Raw genomic sequence first — 13,321 nt, 5'->3', positions numbered from 1 at the left:
CCATTATTTAGTGAACTTCAGAATTTCATATCGTCACTGGTGAAAAATATGAAAAAATATCTCAACTCAAAATATCATAAAAAAAATGTTGAGTGACAAAATTTCGAAAATATTGTAACTGAGTAACAAAAAAATAAATATTAATCACTTTTATAACTAGATAATTTTCTTTTCATATTTTTAATACCAGAATGAATCAAAAAAAAGACTACACCATTAATGTTGGTACGTGGAACGTACATCATTTGTCTGACAAGATATTGGATAATGTTCACCTTGATATGTTCCTCAATGATCTATCTAGTTTGATGATGAATTTTCACCTCTTTGTGTTGATAGAGGTGTCTAGTGAATCAGATGAAGTTCTTAAAAAGCTCAGTGAGAAGTCTAGTATGTATTCCATGGACACACAATTGTGAACCACTTCAAACCTAACTCACTTTGTTAATCATTAGAATACCAATACACCAAGTTAACTAAGATTTTCCGCGATGACACCGACTCTAAAAACGGAGAACAAGTTGTTTTCTTTTGGAACCCTGAATATTTGGAGTATTGCTACACAATAAAAGATTATTCTGAATTTGTCGATCATGAAAAGTACGAGTCAGATATTGGTAGAAGAGTGGTCTTTAAGTTCGTTGATGTCTATATTGGGGTATATGGTATCCATTTCTATGCTGGCACCAATAAAGATACATTTGAAAAATCACAAGAATTGCTAAATAATTGGAATGATTTCTCAACCTATGAAAACACAGACGATGGTATTTTGGAATTTATACATACTGGTCTGTCACTTTTAGTTGGTGATTTTAACAAAGCTAAGCTTCCTCAGAACACTGTCAAAGCATTGGATGAAACTCATGGAACGACCATGTCTTGTGTCTTTCATGTGTCTCATTGTGACAACATTCTGGCTGGGTGGACTGGAAAAAAAAAACCCAACATCAAAATAATCAACCAAAAGCTCCATCGAAATATGGGACATTATTCTGACCATGTTCCAGTCTCTTGCTCTGTAGAGTTTAAATGTCAGGAAAACTTACAACTGGTCTGTGAGAATGTTATATCATATGAAGATGATGAACAAGAGGAAGATGATGACGATGATGGAGAGAATGATAATGGTGATGGGGACGATGATGATGAAAATAAGAAAAAATCAGCACCCAAAGCAACAACAACTAAATCAAGAAGTGGAAGAAGAAATAATAAACAAAACAAAACTGGCTCTTGCTTGTAACCATAAATCGAATAAAATAAAAAAAACCACTCTGATCACATTAACCCCACTAATTTATAATTTTTATATTTTTTTTAAAATTAATGCGCAGGCGAAAGTTGTTGGGAGCCAGTTTTGTTTTGTAAATGTAATTTTTTACCAATGTCATTTATTTAACATTTAAAATAGAGGTTTATAGTAAAAATAAGGTAGTTATAGAACTCTACAATTTACCAGATAAAAGATTCAAAAAGTTAGTTGATGTATCAAAAAGTAGCATTGACATTATTCTAGATGAATACCTTGTTCATAATCCGTTGACCCATCCAAACTCCACTATATTCCTACGACCATTGGATAGGATAGTAATCATAATGTTTCATATGAGACATTATACAACTGATTTACTTACAGGATTTTTATTTAGGATCTCAAGAACAACAGTTAATAGAGTTAAAATGGCCATGATTGAATATTTATCCAGTAGAGTTTATACAAACGATATACCTCCTCAACCTACATTGATAAATCGATACACACTCTAACTCTATACAAAGAATAGATAGTTATAATTCTGATCTATCAAATAGAGAGATAGTTAAGTTTTATTTCTGTAACGATAATATTGTTGGTTCAGTGGATTGTACAGAAGAATTGAAAAGCCACTTGACTTAAGATTGGATACATTGTTTTATTTATTGTATCCATCACTTCTGGTACAATCTTATACATGTCAAAGGCCTTTCCTGGTAGCGTTAAAGATGATGCCATTATTCATCTCACATACCATGAGTGGCGTCATATATATCTTGACAAAGGAGATATCTTATTGGGTGACAATGGTTTTAGAGGAATGGAGCCTTTCAATATTATAAACACTGGTGGAATTGAACCGTAACCAACTGTTTCACCAAATCCCAAGTTATGTCGAGGAGAACCAGTTTATAACAATCAAGGTGTAGTAAAATAGTAATAGATAAAAGAAATTTTATTTTTAATATTTTGAATAAATTATTTATATTCAAATAACTATCATGATGGTTAGTTTATATATCTTTATCTTAATAATATTAAATATATCTAATAAATATGTTGATGTTCATTTTTTCACATTTTTGGAAATTTTATGATGATCATTTTGGCTTTCAAACAACCTTTTAATTTATTGATTTCAAATAATTATCGATAAATAATGTCAAAAGATAATATACCAACATTCTTTAAACCCAAATCGTCACAAAGTGATAGTAGCTCTACCAGTAGTAGTAGATCAACTAGACAACAGAATATAGATAAACATATTGAAGCTGTCATCGGTACAAATGATGATGCTGCATCTTGTAAATTGTAGGTTAAACGAACGAACGCACTAATGAACGAATGAATAAAAGAATGAATCAATCATTCATCTCTGATTCTACTTACTTTACAATGCTTATATTTATATTCTAATTAAAATTGTTATTATCAATTTTTAAAGATCAGCAGTTAATATAGGATATTATAAAGATGAATTTGTACAGTATTTCGTAAAGACACCTATAAGAAGACCACCTCTTATCAATAGAGGATTCTTTTCAAGAGTGGAAGCAATCGAACAATTCATTAAACAGTTCTTCGCCATCTATTCAGATTCTACCAAACCAATACAGATTGTCAGTCTTGGATGTGGATTCGATACACTCTATTTTAGAATGAAGGTAATGCTTTGTTTCAACTATGATATGCAATTATGTTATGTTATGTTATGATATGTTACTAATCTAACCATTCTACAAACAAATAACAACTATAATTATAATAACAATAACAACAGTCTAGAGGTATTAAAAATATGATATATTATGAAGTAGATTATTCAAAGGTGATTGTAAATAAGTTAAAGATTATAAAGAGTTGCAAAGAGTTGAATCAGCTGATTGGTGACAATGCCAAGTGGGACGATGAAAATCATTCACTACAGACATCAGACTATCGTGTGGCACCCATCGATTTAACAGCTGGTACAGAATGTTTCGATTCAGTGTTCTCTGCGCTGAACATCGACTTTGAAGCACCCACTATGTTCCTATCAGAGTGTGTTATCATCTACATTCCCACCGAAGCAGGTAACTCACTGATAAACTGGACATCCAATCGTTTCAAAGAATCGGTTTTCATTACCTACGAACAAATTAAACCCTATGATGAATTCGGATCGATGATGATAAAAAATATTGAAGTAAGTTGATTATTAATTAACATCATAGATAGATACACCAAGATTATTAATATCTATTTATATATTTATATATATAGAATAAAGGATGTCCATTATTATCAATCAATTCATTCCCAGAGATTAAAGATCAAAGAGAAAGATATCTTGGCTTCGGATGGAAACGTGTAGATGTATTGGATATGTTAGATGTATATAATTACTTTATTGAAAAGGAAAGAGTTAAAGAGTAAGTATATTGAAAAGAAAAACAATAGAGATGCTGATCGAATGATTGTTAATGTTATTTATTTATTTACATTTATTAAATTAAATTAGAACTGAAAGATTGGAGATATTCGATGAATTTGAAGAATGGTATCTAATTCAAGGTCATTATTGTTATGTCTTGGCTATCAACAGTCAAGATCCAACGAAAATCAAACAATATCATTTCGAGGACAAGAAACCATTGACCAAATCCAGCGGAACCATTCCAATTTATAATAAATTTATGAGTTAATTCTATCTATGTTCTTGCATCCAAATACATTGCAAATGGATTAGGATGAATGGTTAAACCAAATACTAAAAGATATTGTGTGTGTATGTTAGTAGTGGTTAAGATTGTTTACTTGATAATTATGATTATTAACAACTTACTTTCAGTGTCATCTATTTGTTTATTATCAACTGATCGTAGGTGGAAGTTCATTAGGATGTTGGTGCATGCAATGTAGAGTTCGTCGAGTGCCATGTTCTGTCCGACACAATTACGGTTGCCAATGCCAAATGGCAGACATCGGTCGGTGTGTGTATCGATTAGGAAACGTTCCGGTTGGAATTGAAGTGGGTCGACCCAACATTGGTCATCGTTTGACAAACCATAGATATTCATAATCATTTGAGTACCCTTTGGCACAAAGTAACCTCCGATCGAGCAGTCCTCTTTCGCTTGTCTTGGTATACCCAATGGTCCGATCGGTCGCATTCTCATCACCTCCTTGATGATTGCATTCATATAGGGTGTATTGACACGATGTTTTGTCTCTGCACGATTGCCTCTACCGACAACACTCTGCAGCTCATCATATGCCTTCTCTTGGACATCTTGATTGTTAGTCATGAACAAACAAAACCATTCAACTGTTCCTGCAGAACTATCGGATCCGGCCAACATGAAATCCATTCCTACATGCAGGATATTATCAACTGAATTTCCATCGGATTCAATAATCATTTGATCCAACAAATCTCTTGGGCTACAATTATAAAGTTAGTATTGAATTTATCAATCTATAAATTATAGTTATAACTATTTTATTTGTTTTCCATACATACTTTTCTTTATCCAAAGTACTTAGATGTTCATCATAGATTTCTCTCATGAATTGTTTTACCTTCATAACTTCGGAATTAAAGTGGCGACGGTTAAAGTAAAACATAGGTGATAATAGAGAGACATAATCATCGATACTACCAGCACCCAATTTCTTGAAGACAATATGAATTGGTTCTGTTAGACGCGCCATCTTTCCATCGTCTAGACCTTCGTCATATGGTATCTCCTCTGAGAACAATACATTGAAAATAATATTCAAAGCAAATCTACTAAAATATTTCTTACAATAAAACTAATATCATATCAATTAATTGAAATTCTAAGATTTTAAAACAACAGGTAACAACTTACAGGTTTTTTTTCAACTTGATACTTCTTCATTGCTTCTATTAAAAGTGATGTTTGATGGTCTAGTTGTTTGATGATTGTCTTTAGTTTGGTTTTGGTAAATGCAGCGGATACCATGTGTCTACTTCTTCTCCATAGAGCTTCATCACTGAAAGCTAAATCTTGAAAATTACCACTGTAAATCTCAAATGATGCTGGATGAGGTCTATTTACAAAGTTATCGAAATTCTTAACCCACACCTCCTTTACTAATGAAATGTCATTAATTACAAGAGTATAATGATCACCCATCCATCTATATTAAAATAAAAAAAGTTATTACTATTTAATTATTAAATTATTATCCATTGATATAATTTATATTTACATTCTAAAAATTGGTCCATATGTTTTAATCATTTTTGTTAATGCACGATGTGGTCTATCACCCAATAGATGAAGATGTCCAATCATCGGTAATCCAATAGGTCCTTTTGGATCATTATTTGAAAATCTTTTATTCTTTTGAACCTATAAAATTTTATTTTTATGTTAATATGTTTTTAACCAAATCAATTTGGTAGTGAACCTACAAAAGAATAAAACAAATAAATCAATAATAGATAAATAAAAAAAACTAAAATATTCATTGTTTGAGATTAAAAGATAAAATAAATAACAAAGTTGAATATCAAGAATAAAAAAAACTTAATTGTTTTGATTTGGATCATTTTACTTTACACAACTACTTGAAAATAGTTATATTGATCAATGTATCTATTTTATGTGCACCTTACAATTGAAAGGATATTTTGATCATTTAACTAAAAATTAAACACACACACTTTCTTTTTTAACCACACAAACACAATTCATTACAATGAGTTACAATCTTGAGCTTAGATTGTCAATAATGGGGTGGTTTTTTTTTTATTATTCTCCACCATGCTTAATTAATTAAAATAATTAAAATCTCATCAGAGAAAAAAGAAGTGTGTGTGTGATCACTAACTTGCTTTGAATATAAATTTTTATTAATAAAATTTACATTGTTCTATCCATGATTCAATGATTGATTCTTCATCATCTTTAATGGGACTGTTATCTCTTAGTATAGCTATAAAACTGTATTGAAGTGTATCATCGAATGCCTCTTCAGTTGTTAGATTACTATTTTCTTTTCTATATGGGAAGTAATATTTATCTAACCAACCATTGAACATGCTCAGTTCATCAGTTTCCAACTTGAATGGGGTTATATTGTTATTGCTGCAATTGCTATTGTTTAACTCGTACTTAACAAGTTCACTCTTAATTGTTGCAAGTTGATCTTTTAGTCTGGCAGGTAAGATGGCATAGCCACAGAGTTCAAAGATTCCAACAAACTCTCGCTTCAAACACTGGAGTGTTGCACTCGTTAGGAAACGTGGTTGCTCAGCATTTCTTGGGAATATCATGAATTCGTAGTTGCTAGTGTCTGGATTGTAGGTGGCGATCAACGATGCTGTCTGAAGTGGTTGGTTGAGTGTTGGGAAGTCACCGTTTCTCCAGGTGCTAAACAGTGTATTGACTGTCTGTGTTACCCGATCTAAATCACCGCCAATCACTTTGAGACAGGCCGAAGGGTAGTTGAGCCATTCAATGAGACAATCGTGGTTCGCTCGATATTGTCTACGTGCAACGGCATCGTAGACTGTGAAATGGAAATCGCCAGCCTGATAGTGGCGATGCGACATATTGGTTACACCGGTGCCTTCGCGATCCGAGTTCGACGCTACTTTGTAGCCGGGCATAGACCGACTGATTTCCAGCAGCTCCTTGATGGTGTCGATCGTTAGCACCTGTGGTTGATGCTCGCGATCAATGATGATGTTGTGATTCGTAAAGTAAGGGTAGGGCGGAAACTGTCGGAAAAAGCGACGCTGATTACACTGAAACTCGAACGCTCTCAAACCTTTTCTCTTGGCCGAGCCAACGTTCTCGTAGCAAATCACACACTGTCCTTCGAAGTTCGAATAGTGTGGTGCCGACGGTGTCTGTCCAACGATGATCTCTGGCTTCGAACAATTGATGGTCACCTGAAAAGCAACCGGTTTATATTGATGTTTCGTAAAGGTCGGTAGTATAACATTTAGTGCAAGACGATGCTCTTGAATATATCCTGCCTTTGTCGAGTAATCATAAAGGTGTTTCATACATTCTCGCCAACCTTTTGTTTTCAATATATCTTCTTGCTGCGATGCGGTGCGATCGAAAATATTTAATTAATCATCTTTCGTTTAAAAAAAAATTATTCTTTGAAACACCTTACTTGTTTTTGTATCTCATTTTGATTTACATTATTATAATGATCTTCATCTGTTTCATAACTACTACTATTACTATGAATTGGTATCATTATTATTATTATTGTTATTAAATTATTATAAAAAAAAAAACAAAACTAAATATAGATATAGATATAAAAAATGTAAACTTGGTGATACTACAAAAAAGTAAAATAAATAATATATAAAAAAAAGAAACTATGTTTAATTACATGTCTAGCAAAGTAATGGAAAATGATAGGATGGTTTTATCAAACTCCAACAAATCAATTAAAAATTAGTAAAAATCTGATTTTTTTTATTCTCCCACCAAAAAAACAAAATCTTTTTTTTCATACCAATATTGGTGGTATGTGGCGAAATTAAATTAAACCCGATGACATTTTCAATAGGTATGAATATCATATTCTTTTTTAATATAAAGTTGTTTTAATATACCTATCTATTTTTTTTCAATTATTTTTTCAAAATTTATGAATATTCTCAAATATTATTTATATAAATCCACAACATAAAATAAAACATTCTTGAAATTCAATTTAATTGTGGTATAGATAAAATTTATAAAGATAAAACTAAATTAAATTATACTTTCAAATGAATAAATTGTTTAAGAATAATTTGAATTGCTTGGAATTCCCTATTTTAAAATAAAAAATTTAATTAAAAAAAATGAAAAAAATAAAAACTATTTTAAAATTATCTCATTTAATAAATTAATGTGTATATATATAAATGGATGAATCAACAATAATAACAACAACATCATCATATAATTGTGTAAAATTAAATAAATTGATTCAACACTATATTTTAACATTGTTGTGTTGTAAATTAAGTTCGTTTCAAACACTTGAAGAATATATTCAATCATATTACTATAGAACAGAGTATACCTATAAGAAAACAGATCGATTCGATGCTATCCGATACTTTCTAGAGGTTCCTTACATCAAGGATCTATCTTTAGTCTGTAAAGATTGGTTCGAATACCTCTCGATACTGAACTACCGATACTTTTATCAACCACAGCTAGCTAACGATTGTATAAGGGAAACATCAATAGATGAACTAAAATCAGACGATGATGATGATGATGATGATGATTCAGATTCCAGTTCAGATTCCGACTCAGATTCAGATTCCAGTTCGAAACTACAAGCTTCTAAATCATCACAATCACAAACACCAAAAATCAACAATCTATCGAATAAAGATATCATTTCCAAGCTTGAATCACCAAATTCACTCTATCAGTTCAATAACATAACACATCTATACATCAGTAATCAAAGTAGAGTAGCATCAGAGACCTTTCATAAGAACATAATAGATTTCATTCAAAAATTCCCAAATCTTCAGCTAATAACATTGAATACACAGTATATTGCTTTATTTAAAGATATAATTAATCATTTTAAGAATAATAATTTAGTAGTATATGAATTGTATATCAAATTTAATGATATTCGATTTGCTAGAGATTCACATAGGAAACCCGATGACTGGAATGTGGAGAATATCAAATCGATGGCAGCCCTAATGAAAGATGTGCAACCAACATTGGAATTCGTACATCTCGACTACAATTCACTCAAGTATATCGATAAATCATCACCGTTTTGCACTACCTATCAAGTTAAATCGATTTTCGTTCATCGGAATAGGTTCGACACCAAGTATTCATTTACGTGGGAAGGCCTGCAATACGTGGAGTTTGAAAAGCAATGCCATGTTAGTCTGACAGATATGAACAGCATAGTACAGCTAAACAACCATCAAATCAAATCGATCAGAGCCAAAGTTGGGCTGGGTAAACTTGGCAACACCTCTCAATCGCTAGACAACAATGTTAGTAGCTCAATAGAGAAATGGGAGTCGTTGTGTACGCTGTTGGCCAACAACAAAACGCTGAAAGAACTGTATCTCACCAACATGAATTACCGACAGCCTGTGACCGACCAGCTCATTCTGGAGAGGTCGTCGCTAGCCGTTAGCAACGCGCTCAGAACCAATGCCACCCTTGAGAGACTGTCGATCTCATGTCACATTCTCTCACAGTCGTTCTACGATTGTATGAACGGCAATGTCAATCGTACTCTTCGGTACTTGAGGCTGAGAGACTACAATCTCGAACATCTCCGATCGATCAGCACAATGCTTCTCCACAACACGACACTTTGCGAGTTGGATATTACCTGTATGAGTGACAGCAGACTCGGAAGTGACTACTACACCTTCAGACAAAAGTCAAAAAAGCCAAACAACACTCTTGAGTTCCAGAAGTTCAAAGAGGAAACAATAAGAATTTTCGTAGATAGTGTCAAGTCCAATCAAACACTGAAGCATCTATATATGGCCGTCGACGATCCATTTAGCGAAGAAATCGTTAAGCTCATTGAAAAAGAGATAACTACTCCGACAATAGAAGATATCTACATATTTTTTACTCACGACAGGCGAACTATCAATAATATTACATTCTCTCGGACATAATTTAATTGAGTAGCAATTAAGATGAATTTTCTTCTCTACTATAATATATTGGTCGAAAATAAAAAATAAAATAGCATAAACAACTTCCAACCATGCAACATCAAAATTGTTTGATTATTGGTTTCGGCATTATGATTTTTAATATCAAATTTAAAATTTAAATTGGATTCGAATAAAATGAAGATTCATCACAACAAATTTGTGGAGGAGTGCTGTCGGAAAGTTGATATGAAATTTCTAGATTAATGTTATGCAAAAAAATTTTAGGTAACTTGAATACAATAAATTCGGGTTGGAGGTGCAGAAGTTGGTTAGTTACAAAAAAATTTTATAAAACCTACACAAAAGATTTTTTTTTTTCTTTAAATTTGGTGGTTGTTGACATCCTTAAAACCAATAATATCTTGTGGTCAGTAAAAAAAGCTCAGATTTTTTGATTAAAATTTTTTAGGTGATTTTTTGATTTTTTGATTTTTTGTAGCGGTTTTTAATTATAAATACATTACTTCAACAACAAGGATTTAAGTTTAAATCATATTAATTCATTATTCTCTCTAACATAATAATTGTTACATATATAAATAATATTTAAAATGTTCAAGTCAATCATTGTTGTTATTTTAATGTTGGCAGTTGTCAATGCTGACATTTGGAGCTCATGTGGTTCCTCCACCGACAAAGTATGTTACAAATCAAAAAAAAAAAAACCAAATACTTTTTAACATATGTAATATCTAATAATTTTGTTTGGTGTTTGATTTACAATTGTAGTTCCAAATCGGTTCAGTTTCAATCGTACCAGATCCCCCAGTAAAGGGACAAACTGTTACTATCACTGCCAGTGGTGTCTTATCGGAGACCATCGACGGAGGTAATGTTCATGTCAATGTCAAGTACGGATTCATCACCATTCTCAACAAGGATGAACCAATCTGCCAATCTGGTTCACCAGTTCCATGCCCAATCAACGCTGGTAACTTAAATAAAACCGTCTCCATTGCCATCCCATCCAACGTACCAGATGGAACCTACAAGGCTAACGCTGTCCTCACCGATACCGCCAACAATGAAATCGCCTGTATCAACGTAGACCTCCACTTCTAAACAAAAAAAAAACATGATAACATTAGATCTACAAGTCAATCGAATAGATACATCGCTAGAAATAATCAAAATAATAATAATAAATAAATTATAAATAATAATTTGTTTTACAATCTATCTAGATAATCAATGTATCAAATGACTGAGAATAGAAAATCAAAATAGTTAGAACCAACATTTTATTTGAATGATGATTATCATTGTAGTTTAAACAATACAGCTGTTATATTTACCAATGAATAGTCATGAATGGATTAAAATATTATCGAAGGAATCAATGATGATATATCGGTCGGTTTGTTATTATGATAGTCAAGATTATATCTATTTAGTGAATGAATGGTAGGTATCTACATCATTATAATGAATAGAATTGATCGGATTCAACAACTACTACTATAGTGTCAATGATCTTCAATCTGTGATTCTGTTTGTTGGTGAGGATACATTTATTTACAGTATATTATAAAAGTTTCGATTCGATTTGAGTATTATATATATAAAATTGGGTTGTTAACAAATATTTGATTCACTGTTTGGATCTTCTGTTTTTGGCATTACACCTTCAGACTTTGGTGCATAACTCTTTTTTGCAAATGGTATTCTATAATTTAATATATCATTCATTTCATTCGAATACTAGTAAGTTACATAATTACATTTATATAGCCTAATAGTTATAATAATAATAATAATAATAATAATAATAATAATAATAATAATAATAATAATAATAATAATAATAGGAAGTGATGATTATTACCTATAATGTGCAGCAAGTAACATTCTTGATCTTGCCTCTTCTATTTTCTCTTCGATTTCGACTGGGTCTCTTAAATCCATGTTTTTATGAAATGTAGCTCTTGCTTCACTCCTACAGTGCAGATAGTAGATTAAGTGCAAGTTAGTACATATCGATCAAATGTGGAATGTCACATATCATATCGACTGACAACAAAGGTTTTGTTTACCTGATAGCATCTCTTTGGTCTACTTTCTCCCATTGATTTGCCATTCTAAAGATTCTTCTATACAAATACAACACTTGATTCCTAGATGGCAATTGTGTAAATGCTTGATGATTCATTAGATTATACGCATTCATTGTTGTTCTTCTTTGATTATTATTATTATCTATCTAAATTTAAACTTTCATATGAAATTTATAAAATTAATTAATTATTTTTTTTGTAATTTTTTGTAATTTTTTTTTTTATACTCAAAATATATATAATTATCTGGAGAATCAGATGCAAATATTTTAATTGATAAATAAATCTCTTTTTAGAAAAGTACTACCTTTTCACTTTTGCAATGATTTTAAACATAAACATTTATTTAAAAATATTATATAAATAAACATACAAACACACATACACACTTAAGCACCAACCACAATTGTGTATTAATAAAATTAAAAATAAAACGTTTGTGATTATGTGTGTATAAAAACAAATAAAATCACTTAAATTTAAGTGATTTTCATTTTTATTCATTAATAAACATATTATAATATTTTTTTAGTTATATTTTAAATAAATCAAAAAATATGAAATCAATAATAATTGTTTTTGTTACTATTTTTATGTTGGCATATGTGAATGCTGGAATATGGACAACATGTGGTACTCCTGCTGACAAAGTAAGTAGTAGAAGTTATTTTAAATAATTTACTTGTTAAACAAGTAAATTCAATCATCTAATAATTAATGTATGCAAATCACACAGTTCCAAATTACATCTATTACAGTCACTCCAAATCCACCAGTAAAGGGTCAAGATTTGACTATTTCCGTTGTTGGTAATATGACAGAGACCGTGAATGGCGGTAATGTACACATCAATGTAAAGTACGGGTTCATCGTTATCATCAACACCGACGAGCCATTATGCCAAGTAGGTCCCCCAATTCCATGTCCAATTCAAGCTGGACCCTTCAGTAAGTCATTGACCGTTAGTATACCATCCAACTTGCCATCTGGAGAGTACAAAGGAAATCTTGTTCTTACTGATCCTTCTAAAAATGAGATCGCCTGTGTTAACATCGATATTCACTTTTAAACAAAGTAAATGATAAAAACAAAACATATTTGTTAGTGTGATCTTTGATAAAAAACTTTTATTTTATTTTCATTTTTATTTTTTTTGTCTTTGTCAAAAAAAAAAAACGAAACAAATCTAGATCATCCTGGTGATGGTATTTTAGAAAAAAAAAAATTAAGATGTTTCTGACTATTCACACGAAAAAGAAACAAGGTGATTTTACATTTTTATCAATCATTTTATAATTATTTTTATTTATA

The 13,321-nt window shown here is 31.2% G+C and overlaps 10 protein-coding genes across 10 annotated transcripts; 6 read left to right on the top strand and 4 right to left on the bottom strand.

The window, feature by feature from the left end:
- Window positions 1-191: 191 nt before the first annotated feature.
- Window positions 192-1,900, top strand: PPL_02801 (uncharacterized protein; the record flags this gene model as incomplete). Its single annotated transcript, XM_020573779.1, has 5 exons — window positions 192-225; window positions 456-767; window positions 1,083-1,242; window positions 1,470-1,708; window positions 1,788-1,900. The coding sequence occupies 5 exons, from the start codon at window positions 192-194 to the stop codon at window positions 1,898-1,900; spliced, it is 858 nt and encodes a 285-aa protein (XP_020435851.1).
- Window positions 1,901-2,417: 517 nt separating this feature from the next.
- On the top strand, window positions 2,418-2,976 carry PPL_02800 (uncharacterized protein; the record flags this gene model as incomplete). Its single annotated transcript, XM_020573778.1, has 2 exons — window positions 2,418-2,572; window positions 2,706-2,976. 2 exons carry the CDS (start codon window positions 2,418-2,420, stop codon window positions 2,974-2,976), a joined length of 426 nt encoding a protein of 141 aa, XP_020435850.1.
- Window positions 2,977-3,059: 83 nt separating this feature from the next.
- Window positions 3,060-3,945, top strand: PPL_02799 (leucine carboxyl methyltransferase; the record flags this gene model as incomplete). The annotated part of the gene is made up of 3 exons (XM_020573777.1): window positions 3,060-3,446; window positions 3,524-3,672; window positions 3,762-3,945. The coding sequence occupies 3 exons, from the start codon at window positions 3,060-3,062 to the stop codon at window positions 3,943-3,945; spliced, it is 720 nt and encodes a 239-aa protein (XP_020435849.1).
- Window positions 3,946-4,033: 88 nt separating this feature from the next.
- Window positions 4,034-5,511, bottom strand: CYP519A1 (cytochrome P450; the record flags this gene model as incomplete). The annotated part of the gene is made up of 5 exons (XM_020573776.1): window positions 4,034-4,056; window positions 4,086-4,684; window positions 4,764-5,056; window positions 5,116-5,407; window positions 5,480-5,511. 5 exons carry the CDS (start codon window positions 5,509-5,511, stop codon window positions 4,034-4,036), a joined length of 1,239 nt encoding a protein of 412 aa, XP_020435848.1.
- Window positions 5,512-5,663: 152 nt separating this feature from the next.
- On the bottom strand, window positions 5,664-7,286 carry PPL_02797 (uncharacterized protein; the record flags this gene model as incomplete). The annotated part of the gene is made up of 3 exons (XM_020573775.1): window positions 5,664-5,680; window positions 6,140-6,784; window positions 7,046-7,286. The coding sequence occupies 3 exons, from the start codon at window positions 7,284-7,286 to the stop codon at window positions 5,664-5,666; spliced, it is 903 nt and encodes a 300-aa protein (XP_020435847.1).
- An 867-nt stretch (window positions 7,287-8,153) lies between these two features.
- On the top strand, window positions 8,154-10,439 carry PPL_02796 (uncharacterized protein; the record flags this gene model as incomplete). Its single annotated transcript, XM_020573774.1, has 2 exons — window positions 8,154-9,618; window positions 10,396-10,439. The coding sequence occupies 2 exons, from the start codon at window positions 8,154-8,156 to the stop codon at window positions 10,437-10,439; spliced, it is 1,509 nt and encodes a 502-aa protein (XP_020435846.1).
- A 68-nt stretch (window positions 10,440-10,507) lies between these two features.
- Window positions 10,508-11,018, top strand: PPL_02795 (ML domain-containing protein; the record flags this gene model as incomplete). The annotated part of the gene is made up of 2 exons (XM_020573773.1): window positions 10,508-10,594; window positions 10,686-11,018. 2 exons carry the CDS (start codon window positions 10,508-10,510, stop codon window positions 11,016-11,018), a joined length of 420 nt encoding a protein of 139 aa, XP_020435845.1.
- Window positions 11,019-11,531: 513 nt separating this feature from the next.
- Window positions 11,532-11,861, bottom strand: lyrm1 (LYR motif-containing protein 1; the record flags this gene model as incomplete). Its single annotated transcript, XM_020573772.1, has 2 exons — window positions 11,532-11,622; window positions 11,782-11,861. 2 exons carry the CDS (start codon window positions 11,859-11,861, stop codon window positions 11,532-11,534), a joined length of 171 nt encoding a protein of 56 aa, XP_020435844.1.
- Window positions 11,862-11,985: 124 nt separating this feature from the next.
- On the bottom strand, window positions 11,986-12,123 carry PPL_02793 (uncharacterized protein; the record flags this gene model as incomplete). The annotated part of the gene is made up of 1 exon (XM_020573771.1): window positions 11,986-12,123. One exon carries the CDS (start codon window positions 12,121-12,123, stop codon window positions 11,986-11,988), a length of 138 nt encoding a protein of 45 aa, XP_020435843.1.
- Window positions 12,124-12,567: 444 nt separating this feature from the next.
- PPL_02792 (uncharacterized protein) lies at window positions 12,568-13,079 on the top strand (the record flags this gene model as incomplete). Its single annotated transcript, XM_020573770.1, has 2 exons — window positions 12,568-12,673; window positions 12,769-13,079. 2 exons carry the CDS (start codon window positions 12,568-12,570, stop codon window positions 13,077-13,079), a joined length of 417 nt encoding a protein of 138 aa, XP_020435842.1.
- Between the last annotated feature and the right edge of the window lie 242 nt (window positions 13,080-13,321).

Source organism: Heterostelium album (assembly GCF_000004825.1).
Source record: "Heterostelium album PN500 unplaced genomic scaffold PPL_scaffold3, whole genome shotgun sequence".
Classification (NCBI taxonomy): Eukaryota; Evosea; class Eumycetozoa; order Acytosteliales; family Acytosteliaceae; genus Heterostelium; species Heterostelium album.
The sequence above is the reverse complement of the archived record's forward strand: the minus strand, read 5'-3'. Positions and strand labels throughout refer to the sequence as shown.